The following is a 14,273-nucleotide window of genomic DNA, read 5'->3' as shown; positions in this document are numbered from 1 at the left end:
TGATCCAGGTGAGCTTTATAAAGGTGTATGGAGCAGTGTGCAGGAAGGTCTTCTGTGAGAAAGCAGCAGATCAGAACAGGAGATAGAGACAGAGACCTTTATGGAGACAAAAAGAGGTCCAAAGGTGGAATAATTAACCAATATGTCAGCACACAATGAGAGCGAAGTGTTTCAGCATAAGAAGCACTTTGACACTTTCAGTGTCCCCCAACGTCATGGCGCCATTAACACTATCAAAATTTAACATGCAAACAAACAAATACAAGAGATAACAGTCTGCTGGACGTCAGAGCAGCTGAAAACCCCCTGAAACCAGTCAGGGACACCACCATTAACTACAGATGTCTCATCTATCCTTCATTGTCTCCATATATCTCTGTGTGTCTCTGTGTGGATCCACCTGTCTTGATATGTCTCCATTTGTCCTCCTATTTATCAGTGTGTCTTCATATGTCTATATGTCCCTCAGTGTGTCACTATTCTCTTTTTTTATGTCTTCATGGGAATTTATGTGTCTCCATGTGTTTTCCTGTCTTCAAGTGACTTCATATGTCTTTGTGTGTCTTCATGTGTCTCCCTGTGTTTGAATGTGTCTCATTGTGTCTCTGTGTCTTTGTGTGTCTTCATGTGTCGCCCTGTGTTTGAATGTGTCTCATTGTGTCTCTGTGTCTTTGTGTGCCTTCATGTGTCTCCCAGTGTCTTTGTGTGTTCATGTGCCTTAATGTGTCCCCCCGTCTTTATGTGTCGCAATGTGTCTCTGTGTGTCTCAATTTGTCTCCTTGTGTCTTTGTGTTTCTTTATGTGTCTCCATCTGTCACGTGTCCTTATGTATCTCAGTGTGTCTTTGTGTGTCTCATTTGTCTCCCTATGTCTTTGTGTGGCTTCATGTGTCTTCTTTGTCCCCCTGTGTATGTATTTTTCTCAGTGTGTATCTGTGTGTCTTTATGTGTCTCCTGGTGTCTCTGTGTTTTCATGTGTCTACCTGTGTCGTTGCGTGTTTTCATGTGTCTTCATTTGTCCCCTTTGTCTTTATGTGTCTTAGTGTGTCTCTGTGTTTCATGTGTCTTACTGTTTTTTTGTGTGTCTACATGTGTCTCCCTATTTCTTTGTGTGTCTCCATGCATACCCCTGTGTCTTCTTGCGTCTCCTTGTGTATTCTTTTGTCTTAGTGTACCACATCTCTTTATATTCTACATGATATTTTGATGTGAAGCATTTTAAAATGTCTCCAGTTTTTGCTTTTTTTTTCATAATAGAAGCCCTCATATCACGTAAGAGTTATTACATTATCAGGTAGCTTAATCTGTCTAAAAACAAACCTAACAACCTTTGGAGAAATATCATTTAATGGTACTCTGGATGTACTTTTGACACATATTGGAATCAAAATGACTACTATCTCATGAATATTCAACCCTTTTAATCCTATGGTCCCCCTATTTGGGGACAAACAAAGCATTCATCACTTGAGATAGTTTCAATAGTTTTATTTTGTTTGAGTAAATATGAGTTATTACTCTGAGTCAAGTAGATCCTGTAGATGCAGATTTACTATTTTCAATTTGGGTAAGACATTTTCTGGCCCAGACCCCTAAAATAGGCCAGAGCTTAAAGGGTTAAGAGATCCGCCTTTTGTAATCCACATAAATCCTAGCATACATCTCAAATCACTTACTCTGTGTCATGCCTTTACAAATTTAGAGCTGAAACCCTTTCAGTGACATTTTCAAATTTCTGATAACAAAGGAATCCTTTAATGAGTCAGACAAAAATAAAACAGGTTTATCTATGTATCCGCTCTGTCTAAGGTCACCCGTTTATAAACTACAATGAGGATGATGAATATGTAATGAATGTGAAGATAACAAGCAAACAAAACGGCATTTTAGGAGGGTGTCATATACACCAGTAACACACCTCCTGAGGTCAGAGAGCCAACATGGGAATATAACATCCTGCACTTTTAAAATTTCTTTCTGAGTAACACCTACACAATGCTGAATGAAGTATATCACTTATTAAAGGGGTACTTTTATAACACATTTCATTTAAGATTATGTTTTAGCATTAATACAGATAGGAAAAAAAGGCAATAAAAAGATAGATTTACCTGAGGTATCACTACTGAATACAAGTGCAATAGATGTTTGCATACACAATCAATATACCATTTTATATGATTAGTTTATGGACCTGTGCATGCAGAGTATGCACAGTTTCATAATACCACACTTCTAAATCTATTTCAATTTCAGTTTGTCATTTATGTACTGTGTGGCTATCTTCTGTTCTTTCTACTGTGTTAAGTCACCCATCTGCCTTTGGCTCTTATTGAGCTGTAATTATCACCGAAACGCGTGTTACAATGTAAATACTCTCTGTTTCTTTGATAATAAGGGAATGTCACTAATGGGCGTGGAAGGTGTTGTAGTAAAAAGAGAAAAATGGGTCTGCGACTTTAAGACAATTTGGACAGAATCAGCCAATGAGAGTGAAGAAGGGGGAGGGAAGGGATCGGGTGGGTAGCAACAGTTGCCCTGGTGAGGACGAGGCGCCATAGCCACGGTAGCCCTGGCGACAAGAACCCAGCAACGAGGATCAACAACAACAACAACTGAACCGGCCATAAAAATAAAAGAGGAGATTTCAGCGGTGAGAGAGCCGACCGTGGACCCTGAGGTGAAGCTCTTTACACATAGGATATGTTTAATGTCCACTCATGCTTCAGGCGAGCTGTTGCTGTTTCCCTGTTGTTTCCGGAGCCATAACACATACTCCTCCACGGCTAGCTCAGGTTAGCTGCAGGCCAGCCGAAGAGCTGCTTAGGGGTCGGCTCAGGGGGTAGAGCGGGGTAGTAAGTGTCCTCTGCTCGGTCCGGGGTCTGTGGATCGTCCCTACCATGACGACGCAGCCACGGACGCATACTGAAGCAGGCCGTTGTTATGGCGATGTCAAATGCAAAAGGAACAAAATGGCGGTTGTTGTAGAGACAGTTAGCTGTTAGCATGAGAGCTGTCACGACAGGCGCGTGCCCAACACACAGTAACGGCCACTTTTCTGCGTTAACGGCTCAAAATGATAAATTTAACAAACGGTTACTTTCTCCTCAGCGGCAGGCTTAATTCTCCCTGAGCTCATCAGGTGAGCTACCTAAACAGGAGCGCAGGTGAAGACGGGTTGAACATTTAATAACTATTATGATAAATGTATCGCTCTTTGTGTCGGACAATCAGATGTAGCGTTACCAGGTGGGTAGGTATTATCAGGTGGGCGTTTACAGGTAGGCCTAGAGGTTTAACAGGTGCTGTTTGTGTCCAAGTTCAGCTTACAGTTTTTTACCTGTTGTGAACTGTGATACAGGTACGCAGCTGGTACAGGTCACAGTGCTTAATTCATACAGAAAATGAAGGTAAAATAGACACCTGGGAACCCACCTGACTACAAAACGTTTGAAAAGCCTGTCAAAAAGCACACAGATCGTCATGGAAAGTCTATAAGCAGAGTGTAAAGACATGTATAAACAGTAACTTCATACACAGCTACCATCCTCGTTCAAAGACTATAACACCTGTACAACACCTGTTACTGCAGGTGTACTAACATGCTTGTGTACTACAGGCTTGTCTCCTTGCTGTTCCCTAGCATGTCGTTGGAGGTTGATTTCACCTGCACTGATGGTGTAGAAGTGTGATCTGTGACTCACAGTATGTCCCAGACAGTGCTACACTTCTTATTAACGCTGTGTGTGAGGGGAACTCCCAGCTTGTGATTGTGGTGTGAGATGGGATGTTTACTCATATTACAGGTAATAAGACACTGCAGCACTTGTTTCTGTCAGTGCTCCTCCCCCCACATCAGTTGCACCGTGGACAGGAGCAGCCACTTTCAGAAACGTTGTGAGGACGGAAAATATTATAAGAGAGTGATTAAAGCTAATGCAGAAAGATCAGATCTCTTATTTGAATCAGTCTTTTAAAAACTCCTACATCAGTCATCGCCTTGCCTGTGTCGATTGTCAAACAGCCGTGTGTCCCAACATGCTCATAAATGTAAATCCATACAGAGTCAGAAAATAATATAGGTAAAAGAAGGCTGAAGGCAGTGCGGCTTTCTTTTTTCTGATCTACTTGACCTGGCCGAGGAAAAAAATCAATTCCAGGACAAATCAGGTTGGAGCATGCTCAGTTTACCATAAAATACATTTCTCTTTGTTTTATTTTTACTAGGCTGATTCCCAACTCTTGTAATGGCCACCTCAGGCTATGTAGGTGAGATTCAGCAAGCAGCCCAAACCCAGGGGGGCGTAGTTACCATCACGCCTGGGCAACCTGACGGCAGCTCTACCCCACCTACTGCCCCTCAGTTTCTGGCTGAGATTCAGACCACTGTGGCCACGCCCACCATCATCACTCCTACAGGTCAGACTGCTCACACTGATCAAGATGCCTCCATCAGTGCTCAGAAACCTGCAGCTGGAAGTCAAACCCAGTCTACAGTGCAGACCCAGCCAGCCCAGACCCAGTATGTGACCGCAGAGATCCAGGGTTCCCCAACAGAGACTGGAAACACCCAGAGCACCCCACAGTACATCGTCGTTACAGTCACAGGTAACAGGATGGCCTTATCATACAGTACTGCTCCTACTCCTGCTAATGTCAATAATGATAATGATAATAATTAACAGCTGTAAACATTATTACTTTATAAAATCAAGAGACTTAGTGCTCAACAATCAAAACAGGCAGATAACAAGTTAATTAGGGTATGTGCTATCTGCAGTATTAAGACTAGGTCAGCTACGGGTTTGTTGTTGTTTTATTTCTCATAAAACCAAAGTAAATGAACGTCTTGTGTTGGTAACGTTTTTTTTGTAAAGCTATTTAGGCTTTTATAGAGCCACCATGAAGCCACTCCTGCATAACTAATAAAAGTTATATTAGTGACAATAAATATTTTAGGTAATAATGTATGAGTCAGATCTGTATGACATGTAGTGAAACAGTGAGGTGTCAGGGTCCAGATTTCCTTAGAATGACACTCTGCTGAAACTTGTTTGGAAGCACTAAAGCATAAAATAAATCAAATATTTAGAAAACTAAAACATCAACAATGCATCAGCCTGGAATTTTACATTTAAAGATGTATTTGAAGATACGCATTGTTGATATGCATACCTTTAGACAATTGTAATACCTGTGTTTGCTCTCCAGAGGGCTCCCTTCACTCCAGTGACAGTGTGTCAGACTCCAGTCCTCCTCCAGCTGTGGTGCAGACAGGTGTACCCACGCAAGTTGTTCAGCAGGTCCAGACAGCTCAACAGGTAAAACATGTTTCCAGATTAAAGCAGAAATTATTTTTCTGAATTATTAAAAGAGAATAGTTTCTTTTTTGTCAGCAGAGGTCAGTGGTGCAGGCTACCTCTCAAATAGCCAAGACTGAGCCAGGAACCCAGCTCAGTGTCACCAGTCTGCAGCCTGTTCACATCAGCCCAGAGGTGAGTCAGACACACTTACTCTTTGTATTAGTGAGATTAATGATTTAGAAATTACATCTGATGTCAAATCTGCCTGTACTACCTTCCAGCTCCTCCCCAACACTGAGGTGACAGTGGTAGTCAGGGACAGCAGTGTAGAGGGTCAGCTGCAGCAGGGGATAGAGCAGCCAGAGCAACAGGCTGCAGCGTCAGGGGAGCACATACAAGAATGCTCTGGACAAACATTCTCCTTCGGCATCCATATGGAACTTCTGCCGTACTACCAGGCTGGGAACCTGCTTTTATTGCAGGGGGACAGAGAGATAGGAGACCACCTGTCAGCCACAGACTCAGACCTTGATCTGTACCCTCTACAGGCAAAAACTGCAACTAGCCAAGTAGGTCAGGGACGCAGGGGAGGTTACGACTACACAGTAAAGAAACAGAGAATCTGCCTGTAACTTACAGACATAATAGAATCACATGGACACGTGTATACTGTGAGTTTATTACCCTAAGCCAGGGAACTAATCTGACAGTGCATGGATGTCACCCAGTGACAGGTTCCAACCATAAACTGTACATAAGAATGGATGTTGTCAAGTTGGATTGGGATGACGCCAAGAGACTCACAGCACCCCCTGCTGACTGTCTGCAGTATAGGTCATAGACACCACTTTTGCTATCATTACACAGGAAACATTGGTCAAACTGTGAAATCTGAAGACATGTCAAATTGATGTTTGTCAAACACGTTTTTGTCATTATAGTTAGTTCTTATGGTCAGCATCACAGGTGTGACTTCAGTCTCAAGATTCTTCCAACAGTGCAAAGCGGTGGAGTAGATCTTTGGCTTCAAACTCAGAATGAGTACAGTTAATGGTTCTGATTTGTGTTGTGTGTGTGTGCTTGCATATGCGCCCACGTTCTCTCCTCAGGTCCAGCAGCAGCTCACATCTGTGCCAGTGCAACATGTGTACACCAATCAGGTTCAGTATGTGGAGGGAGGAGATAACAGCTACTCCAGCAGCACCATGTAAGAATGAAACAAATGAATTAACATGATATTTGAACGTATTTCCTCACGTTTGCATTATCACTGAGACTCATTTATTGTTTTGTGCCTCTTTCAGTCGTTCTGGAAGCTTCCCGTACACTGACGCCCCGCTGTACACTCAGACAACAGCTTCTCAGTATTATGAGGGTCAAACAGCCCCTGGTTCACAGGCCTCCACACCTGGCACACCGCTGACTGTCTCTGTGACTACTGGCACAACAGGAGGCGTGTCCATGTTTGTGGCCCAGCCCACAAGTGCAGCAGCAGGACAGGCCACAGTGGTGACCACAAGTGGCGCCACCAATGGGTCAGGTGAAGGGGCAGGCACCAACGGTGGCACAGCTGGCAGCTATGTGATCCAGGGGGGTTACATGCTGGGTAGCAGCAGCAGCAGCACTGGAGGAGGAGGAACAGCTGGCAACAGTCAGAACTACTCTCACACCGCCCGCGCCTCTCCAGCCACTGTGAGTATTACAGAGGGCGAGGAGAGTAGCGTGCCGTCGGCAGACAAGAAGGTATGCAGAGGCGCCAAGCGCAGGAGTTTCTTCTTGTTTTGTTATCATCTATACAACCGTTCGGTGGCGCACGCTGATGATGTCATGGTGTGGTTGAGTGGGAAGCACATTAAAAAATGTTCATATTTGGTCTTAAGACAGAAGATGTGTTTTCATGCCACAAAAGTCGGTCTTTTTAATCGTGACTTCCTCTCTAAAGAAAACAATCCGTGACCTCATCATGTTCATATCATCACCGTGCATGTGACAGGGGCTCTTCTATTTGCCTGAAACGCTCCAATGGTTCCTCATCCCAAATTCATCCTATTGAAGCCCATATGAAAATAAAGACCAGCCTCTGTTCTGACAACATCCCATCACTATTAAGGTCATAAATCATTGCATACCAAAGCTGTATGCCACGGCACGCAGACCAGTGTTGTGTTGTTTTCATTTTTGGTTGATGGATGATGTTATCATGATTGATCTGTGTGTTTATGGCTTATTAATCTTAAACAGTGTGTGCATGATTTGTGCATTAAGCTGGTTTTTGTGACGTCTGAACTGCTTGTGATGACTAGCTTTGCTAACTGCTCCAGCTGTCTTCTCTGTTGTTGCCTGTGTGCCAGGTACAGTGGTTGCTGGATAACTATGAGACAGCTGAAGGAGTAAGTCTCCCTCGATCCACCCTCTACTGTCACTACCTGCTGCACTGCCAGGAGCAGAAACTGGAGCCCGTTAATGCCGCCTCCTTTGGCAAACTCATCAGATCTGTGTTCATGGGGCTTCGCACACGTCGCCTGGGCACACGGTAAGATGAGACCAGACACAGGTTACAGCAGCAGACTCAGCCAATCAGAGAAAAAAAAGAGCTGAAGTGATGAAACTGTGTTTAGGAGAAGATCACACTTAACACATTTAGCTGCTAAATATATAACACATGGCCATTACGGAAAAACCATTAGTGTTGATCACAACTCTCAGGTTTCACTTGCATGTTCGTTACTATTGTCAGATAATACTGTTTAGTTATTTCAGATGAGCTGTGTTTAAATATACCTTTCTTTTTATATCTCATTCATAACAACATTGAATCCAGCGCAGAATAATAAATATTATGCAATATAATTATGTATATATTATATATAATTTTGTTTATTTTTGTGCTTTGGCAATAATGGTTTCCATTTATGCTAACAAAGCTTCTTGAATCTTGAATCAGACATGTGGAAATAGACAAACATGCAGAGAGACAGACATGACATGTGAGCATGGGGAGTCCGGTTGAGTTTTTTTGAAAAGCTGATCCTGTCTGAAGCTTTGGGTTAGCATTAGCATTTTTAGGTTTACATCAGAGAAACATCATCAACCATCTTCACGTTGTGGAGGAAGAAAAAGTCACATCCTGAAAACCAAAACAAACAGCACTTTGATCAGTTCCAGGTGTTTTAAATTGCTTCATTTGTTGTTTGCAGCGGTAACTCAAAGTACCATTACTATGGTCTGAGGATCAAGGCCGGCTCATCTCTTCTCCGTTTGATGGAAGACCAGCAGCACCTGGCCATGAGGCAGCAGCCCTTCTCACAGAAGCAGAGGTACACACACACTCACCCTCTCTTTCTGTCTGATTAACCTTTTAAATTATAAATTACAGCTCTCATAGTATAGATTCTTCTTTAATAGTTTCCAGGTATTAACTTATTCTAAGATAGACCTATAGCTTTGTTTCCCTGTGTCATGTACCACCATCTAGCATTTCCTCATCAGTATCTGACATACTCTGTCTACTCCCGTCAGATTGAAGCCTGTGCATAAAGTGGAGGGGATGACCAATGGAACAGCATCAGGAGCCGGTCAGCAGCAGCAACAGCAGCAGCAGGGCTCTGGACAGGTGGACATCAGCACCCAGGTTCAGCAGTACCAGCAGTTCTTAGGTGAGTTAACAAACAGGTACCTTCATAAAAATGGTGTTTAAAGTCTGATAGATTTATATAGAAAACATTAAAGAGGGTAGGAGGCTGTATTGTGTACTGTCTGATTTGAATGATCTTTTTTTTACGTGCTGTGTACCAGATGCATCCAGAGCTCTCCCAGAGTTCCCAGATATCGACCTCCAGGGGAAGTCTCTGCCAGAAGGCATCGAGCTGGAGCACATAAAGAGCTTTCAGCTGCTCTACAGGGAACACTGTGAGGTAACCCCACAGAGAAGACATTAGTCAGATGGACTCCTGCTGGGTTTCTATGAGGTTTCTGTGAACTGACAGCAAGACTGCTTTGACAGTTTTACTACCAGCATTAAAAACTTAGCTTCTAACTGCATGTTCTTCTATCCTGTCAGGCTATACTAGACGTGATGGTCAACCTGCAGTTTACTCTCGTGGAAACTCTCTGGAAAACCTTCTGGAGGTTCAGCCAGAGTCAGGCTGGAGATGCTACGCTGGCTGTGTGAGTCATGAGGAAATACTACGATGAAATACAGTTTTAGTCCCAGGAAAGGTCATTTATTCTGTGTGTGTGTGTGTGTCTGTGTTTGTGTGTGTAGCCATGATGAGTCAGAGAAGCGTCTCCCAAAGTCCTGCCTGGTGTTGCTGTGTAAGTATGATCCAGTTCTGCGCTGGAGTCGTGACTGTGATAACAGTTTGTACCAGGGCCTGGTGGAGATCCTGATCCCTGACGTCCTCAGACCCATCCCCAGTAAGACTCCACTCTTTATCAAACACATCAGTCAAAATATGAGACAGAGCTATTTTCATTTCCAGAAAAACAGCTGTTCTTTGTGTTTATTTTAAATTAAAGCAAACCTTTCTTTTATATCTGGAGATACTTTGCATGAACATGAGACCAGAATTCAGCTAGATGGTTTATATATAAAAGTATTTTAGATTTTAATGGTGCTTCTGTTTCTTTGGTGGAACATTGGGGCTGATGCTGCCAGCTCTTTGGTTGGACACAGTTTGTCCTTTTTGTGCTTCTCTGTGGAAATGTGTTAATAGCTTTGAAACTTGTTTGCTTGTGTTTCAGCTCAGAAATATTTCCCTGACTTGAATAGAGTGTCTTTAATAAAAATCTTAATCACATAATTAAGTTTTTTTTCATGTGCATAAGCCCAAAAGATCACCAGGGTTGGGGTTAAGTCTGATTAGTGATTTGTAATTCATGATTGTCACAAATGGAGATCTGAGGCATGTAATAATCTGTCTTTGCTGTCCCCAGGTGCCTTAACTCAAGCCATCCGCAACTTTGCCAAGAGTCTGGAGAGCTGGCTGACTAATGCCATGATGAATATCCCAGAGGAAATGGTCCGCACCAAGGTACTGACCTTCACAACAAATGTTATCTGAAGCCTCTTTACAAATAGAGCAGGTCCAGAGCGTACTCTGTTATCAACAAAGCCCCAGCGTGGAGACAGGATCAGATCCAGTCTTACAGACCTGACTCAGTCTGAGCTCATCCTTTCATCTCCTCTGCCTGGCTCTCTCTCTCTCTCTCAGGTTATGTCTGCCAATGCATTTGCTCAGACTCTGCGTCGCTACACCAGCCTGAACCACCTGGCCCAGGCGGCCCGCGCTGTGCTCCAGAACACCGCCCAAATCACTCAGATGCTCTCTGACCTCAATCGGGTTGACTTCGCTAACGTCCAGGTTGGTTCATTCTTGATCACACTGGCAGTTTCATAACTTCAGTGTTGGTGTAGTTGATTGTTTCAACTTTCTTTTAACGTTTTTTTCCATAAGCAGCCGTTGCTTTAGTTTTACTGAAGTCACACGTGGTAGTTGGTCAGCTCGGTGATAACTGTTTATTTCCTGCAACCTTTCCAACCCAGGAAATATAAACCACATGTGTATAACAATGAATACAGAAACAGAAAAAAAAGCCTGGTGGAGATTTTGTGTCTGACATAGAGATGGTTAGCTGGTAATTTATTTCCTTACTGAGAGTATTGTAAGGTGAGGGGTCTGTAAAAACACATATTTATCCTCCTGCTCTCTTACTAACACCTGATCCCGATCTGCTCTCGACAGGAGCAGGCTTCATGGGTGTGCAGGTGTGAAGACCGTGTTGTCCAGCGGCTGGAGCAGGACTTTAAGCTGACCCTCCAGCAGCAAAACTCTCTGGAGCAGTGGGCTGCATGGCTCGACGGTGTGGTCTCCCAGGTCCTAAAACCCTACCAACAAAGCCCAACCTTCCCCAAAGCTGCCAAGCTTTTCCTGCTGAAGTGGTCCTTTTACAGGTGTGCTGGGAAGAGCGTAGATATTTTCATTTCCTGTCTATTTTTTTCTGTTCATGATGTGAGTTTTATCCATTGGCATTTGTCTCACAGTCAATGAGAACACTGGGATCTTAGAGTGACTGAATAGAAATGCTGTGAAAATTTCAGTACAATACTTTGACTCCTACTATATGTGCCCTGCAGCTCCATGGTGATCAGGGACCTGACCCTGAGGAGTGCTGCCAGTTTTGGTTCCTTTCACCTGATCCGCCTGCTGTACGATGAGTACATGTACTACCTGATTGAGCACAGAGTGGCCCAGGCCAAAGGAGAGACCCCCATAGCTGTTATGGGAGAGGTACAAATACCGTTCAGTGATGCAAATTTTTTAAACAGTCTTTTAATTCATGACACTAACATATTTCCCTCTGTCATCAGTTTGCCAGTTTAGGCCGGGGTCTTAGTCAGCTGGATCCTGATAAAGGTAACTAAACTGTGTTTCTGCATCTTAGACTGACTCTATGATTTGTTTGTGTAACAATATATTTAGTTTGACGGGGAAAGTTCACATGATGCCTCTTAAGTCTAATCCCTATGCAGGACTTCAATCAGATCCGTACCCTGCTGCGGTTTGACTCAGTGATATGATATGATAAATGTTTTATGAAATTATTTATATGATATGATATGATATGATATGATATGATATGATATGATATGATATGATATGATATGATATGATATGATATGATATGATATGATTTGATTAAGGTTATTTGTCTTGGAGTCCAGGGTTACACTGATTACCGCAGCAGCATCACTAACTAAATTGGTTGTAGTTAATTTTACCAATGAACATGGGAATGCACTTTCTGACAATTCTTTTTTCATGCAATGATTTTTTTTATTCCAGAAGATGAAGAGGAGGAGGAGGAGGAGAGTGATGATGAAGGTCAGGAGCTGGCTCTTCCTTCAGATGGCGCTGTGCTCGGAGACGAGTCCCTGGAACCGCCCGCTAAACTGGCCAGAACTGACCAGAGAGTCCTGTTCACCACTGGATCAGCTGACAATTGATCGCTGAAAAACACTGCGGCCCCACATGGGTTAACTGGCTACACACTCACACACATATACATGCACACACACATATACATGCACACACAAACACAGATGTATAAAGAACACCACTTAATACACTCCACACGTGTATATAGATCTTGTACATGTGTGTGCGCTCTCTTGCTGGGTACTGTAATATTCACACTTGTTTATGCACATACACACAATCACACATTCTGACACATACAAACACACTGAATACTGATGCTGCCTGGATGACTCAACCACCTGATGGACCCTTTGATTCAGCACATCATCGTGGGGAAAGGACGTGTCAATGAAACAGTGAACGTCAGATTTTTTTGTTTTATAAAAAAAGAACCGAAGCCGGCATGTTTTCATTTCCTCTCATCTCATCGCTGCCTGCTCAGAAACCTCTGCTTGTCCTCTTTACAATGTCACTGCCCTATCACAGTGCTTGGAAAATACAGTGGTGTGTGTATGTGTGCGTGTTAATGTGTGTGAATGTGTGTGATCTGTGAACAGTTTCCCCTGTAGATATTTTTAAGGTGTTCAGGAAGCTATGTCTAGGTTTCCAAAAGGGTAAGGGTTAAAAGTCAAGGCTAATAGTTGGGGTTGTGGATCAGAGTAAGGGGTCAGGGTTCAGGGTTAAGGATAGGGCTTATGGGTCAGGATTAAGGTTCATGGGTAAAGGGGTCTGGGTTATGGGTTGTGGTTAGTTGTAATGTATTGGAGTGCCTGTGGCAGCTGTTTCACTCTCTTGTACAGATAAAGCTGTGGAAATTGAGCTCCTGTTAGTTGCTGCAGAAGTCTTTCTTTTAACGCCTGTTTTTAATTAGAGAGGAGCTGTACGTGTCATAATTTAAGTGCTTTTCCTTTAAGATATTTTCCTTTGCTGCCTCATTTTCCTTTGACATCTCTTCCTCGCCTTATATATTTTTTTCCTCCTGTGTGCCAAACCTGTGTTTCTGCTTCTATCCTTGATCTCAGCTAAGTTTTAAACTCTGTTTTTAAGGAGGACTGTGCCTGAGTAGGAACAGTGATATATTCTGCTGTATATTTATCACTATTTTGAATTCTGTTGTCACTAAGTGAACCTCTTGTGCAGTGTATGGTGCTGTGTTGTCACACATTGTAAGATACCTTTGTGTGAATACTTGATTTGTGATTGTATGTTCAGTTTTTAGTTCTCTTCATATCAGACAATTTACACCGACAGGCTGAGGCCCTGCTTTTTGCAGCTTTCTTTTACTTCAACCATCCATATTCTTTAACACTCTTTGTTTAATCGGTTGTTGTAAACATTTTTTATGATTTTCGTGTCCTTAAACAGCTGCAGAGTGCATGTTCTCAACAGGCATCAGCAGCCTCAAACCAGCACATCATCCTTTCTGTGGAGTCCAATGCTACTGCAGCTGAGCACATATCGCTCCAGTAATGATCTACAGCTCAGAGAAAGGCCATTGTTTCCCTGTCAGAAAGATGTTAAGTCATTTTGCAGTGCATTGTTTCTTATGTACAAAACAAGCTGGAAAAAAAGATGTTCAGTGGCAGTGTTTATTGAATTTGGTCTGCTGTAAGTATGACTGTGCCTTTGGAGGTGATAGAATGCAAAAAGATGTTTTTAATTTTAAAGATATAAATTAAAGAATTTTTAAAATTGCACTCTTTTATTTCTGAATTTTGCTTCACAATCACAATAAACACACACACACACACACACACACACACACACACACACACACACACACACACACACACACACACACACACACACACACACACACACACACAAGTATAAGTGTATTTAGGTTTAAAGCTAAAAAAAAAAAAAAAAGGAGGAGCAGACACGAGTGTCTCAATTACACAAGCCAACATATTCAAAGTTTTTATTCAGCAAATTGTGCAATTTTTTCTGACACTAATGATCCAGTGATGATTTACTTTTTGGTGGACAAA

At 42.7% G+C, this 14,273-nt stretch overlaps 1 protein-coding gene across 6 annotated transcripts; it reads left to right on the top strand.

Annotated features, from left to right (window-relative positions):
- The first annotated feature begins 2,518 nt into the window (after nt 1-2,518).
- Nucleotides 2,519-13,979, top strand: rfx1a (regulatory factor X, 1a (influences HLA class II expression)). 6 transcript variants are annotated; one of them, XM_074696483.1, is made up of 18 exons: nt 2,519-2,679; nt 4,227-4,607; nt 5,211-5,320; nt 5,399-5,494; nt 6,412-6,509; nt 6,607-6,994; nt 7,654-7,835; nt 8,500-8,619; nt 8,822-8,958; nt 9,098-9,216; nt 9,363-9,469; nt 9,567-9,718; nt 10,238-10,335; nt 10,516-10,665; nt 11,047-11,255; nt 11,439-11,592; nt 11,673-11,718; nt 12,148-13,979. In XM_074696483.1, exons 2-18 carry the CDS (start codon nt 4,247-4,249, stop codon nt 12,306-12,308), a joined length of 2,688 nt encoding a protein of 895 aa, XP_074552584.1. In that variant the 5' UTR covers nt 2,519-2,679; nt 4,227-4,246; the 3' UTR covers nt 12,309-13,979. The 6 variants fall into 6 exon arrangements, with proteins under 6 accessions (XP_074552584.1, XP_074552580.1, XP_074552583.1 ...); XM_074696479.1 differs by having other exon boundaries at nt 6,607-7,045; XM_074696482.1 differs by having other exon boundaries at nt 5,396-5,494; nt 7,660-7,835.
- Nucleotides 13,980-14,273: the final 294 nt, after the last annotated feature.

Source organism: Halichoeres trimaculatus, unplaced genomic scaffold, assembly GCF_033239565.1.
Source record: "Halichoeres trimaculatus isolate MK-OKI-2021-1 unplaced genomic scaffold, fHalTri1.1 fHalTri1_scaffold_20, whole genome shotgun sequence".
Classification (NCBI taxonomy): Eukaryota; Metazoa; Chordata; class Actinopteri; order Labriformes; family Labridae; genus Halichoeres; species Halichoeres trimaculatus.
The sequence above is the reverse complement of the archived record's forward strand: the minus strand, read 5'-3'. Positions and strand labels throughout refer to the sequence as shown.

Coding starts and splice junctions, on each gene's coding strand:
- rfx1a (XM_074696478.1), top strand. CDS start 4,247: ATGGCCACCTCAGGCTATGTAGGTGAGATTCAGCAAGCAGCCCAAACC. Junction 10,666..11,046: donor TTGACTTCGCTAACGTCCAG/GTTGGTTCATTC, acceptor TGCTCTCGACAG/GAGCAGGCTTCATGGGTGTG. Junction 11,719..12,147: donor TCAGCTGGATCCTGATAAAG/GTAACTAAACTG, acceptor TTTTTATTCCAG/AAGATGAAGAGGAGGAGGAG.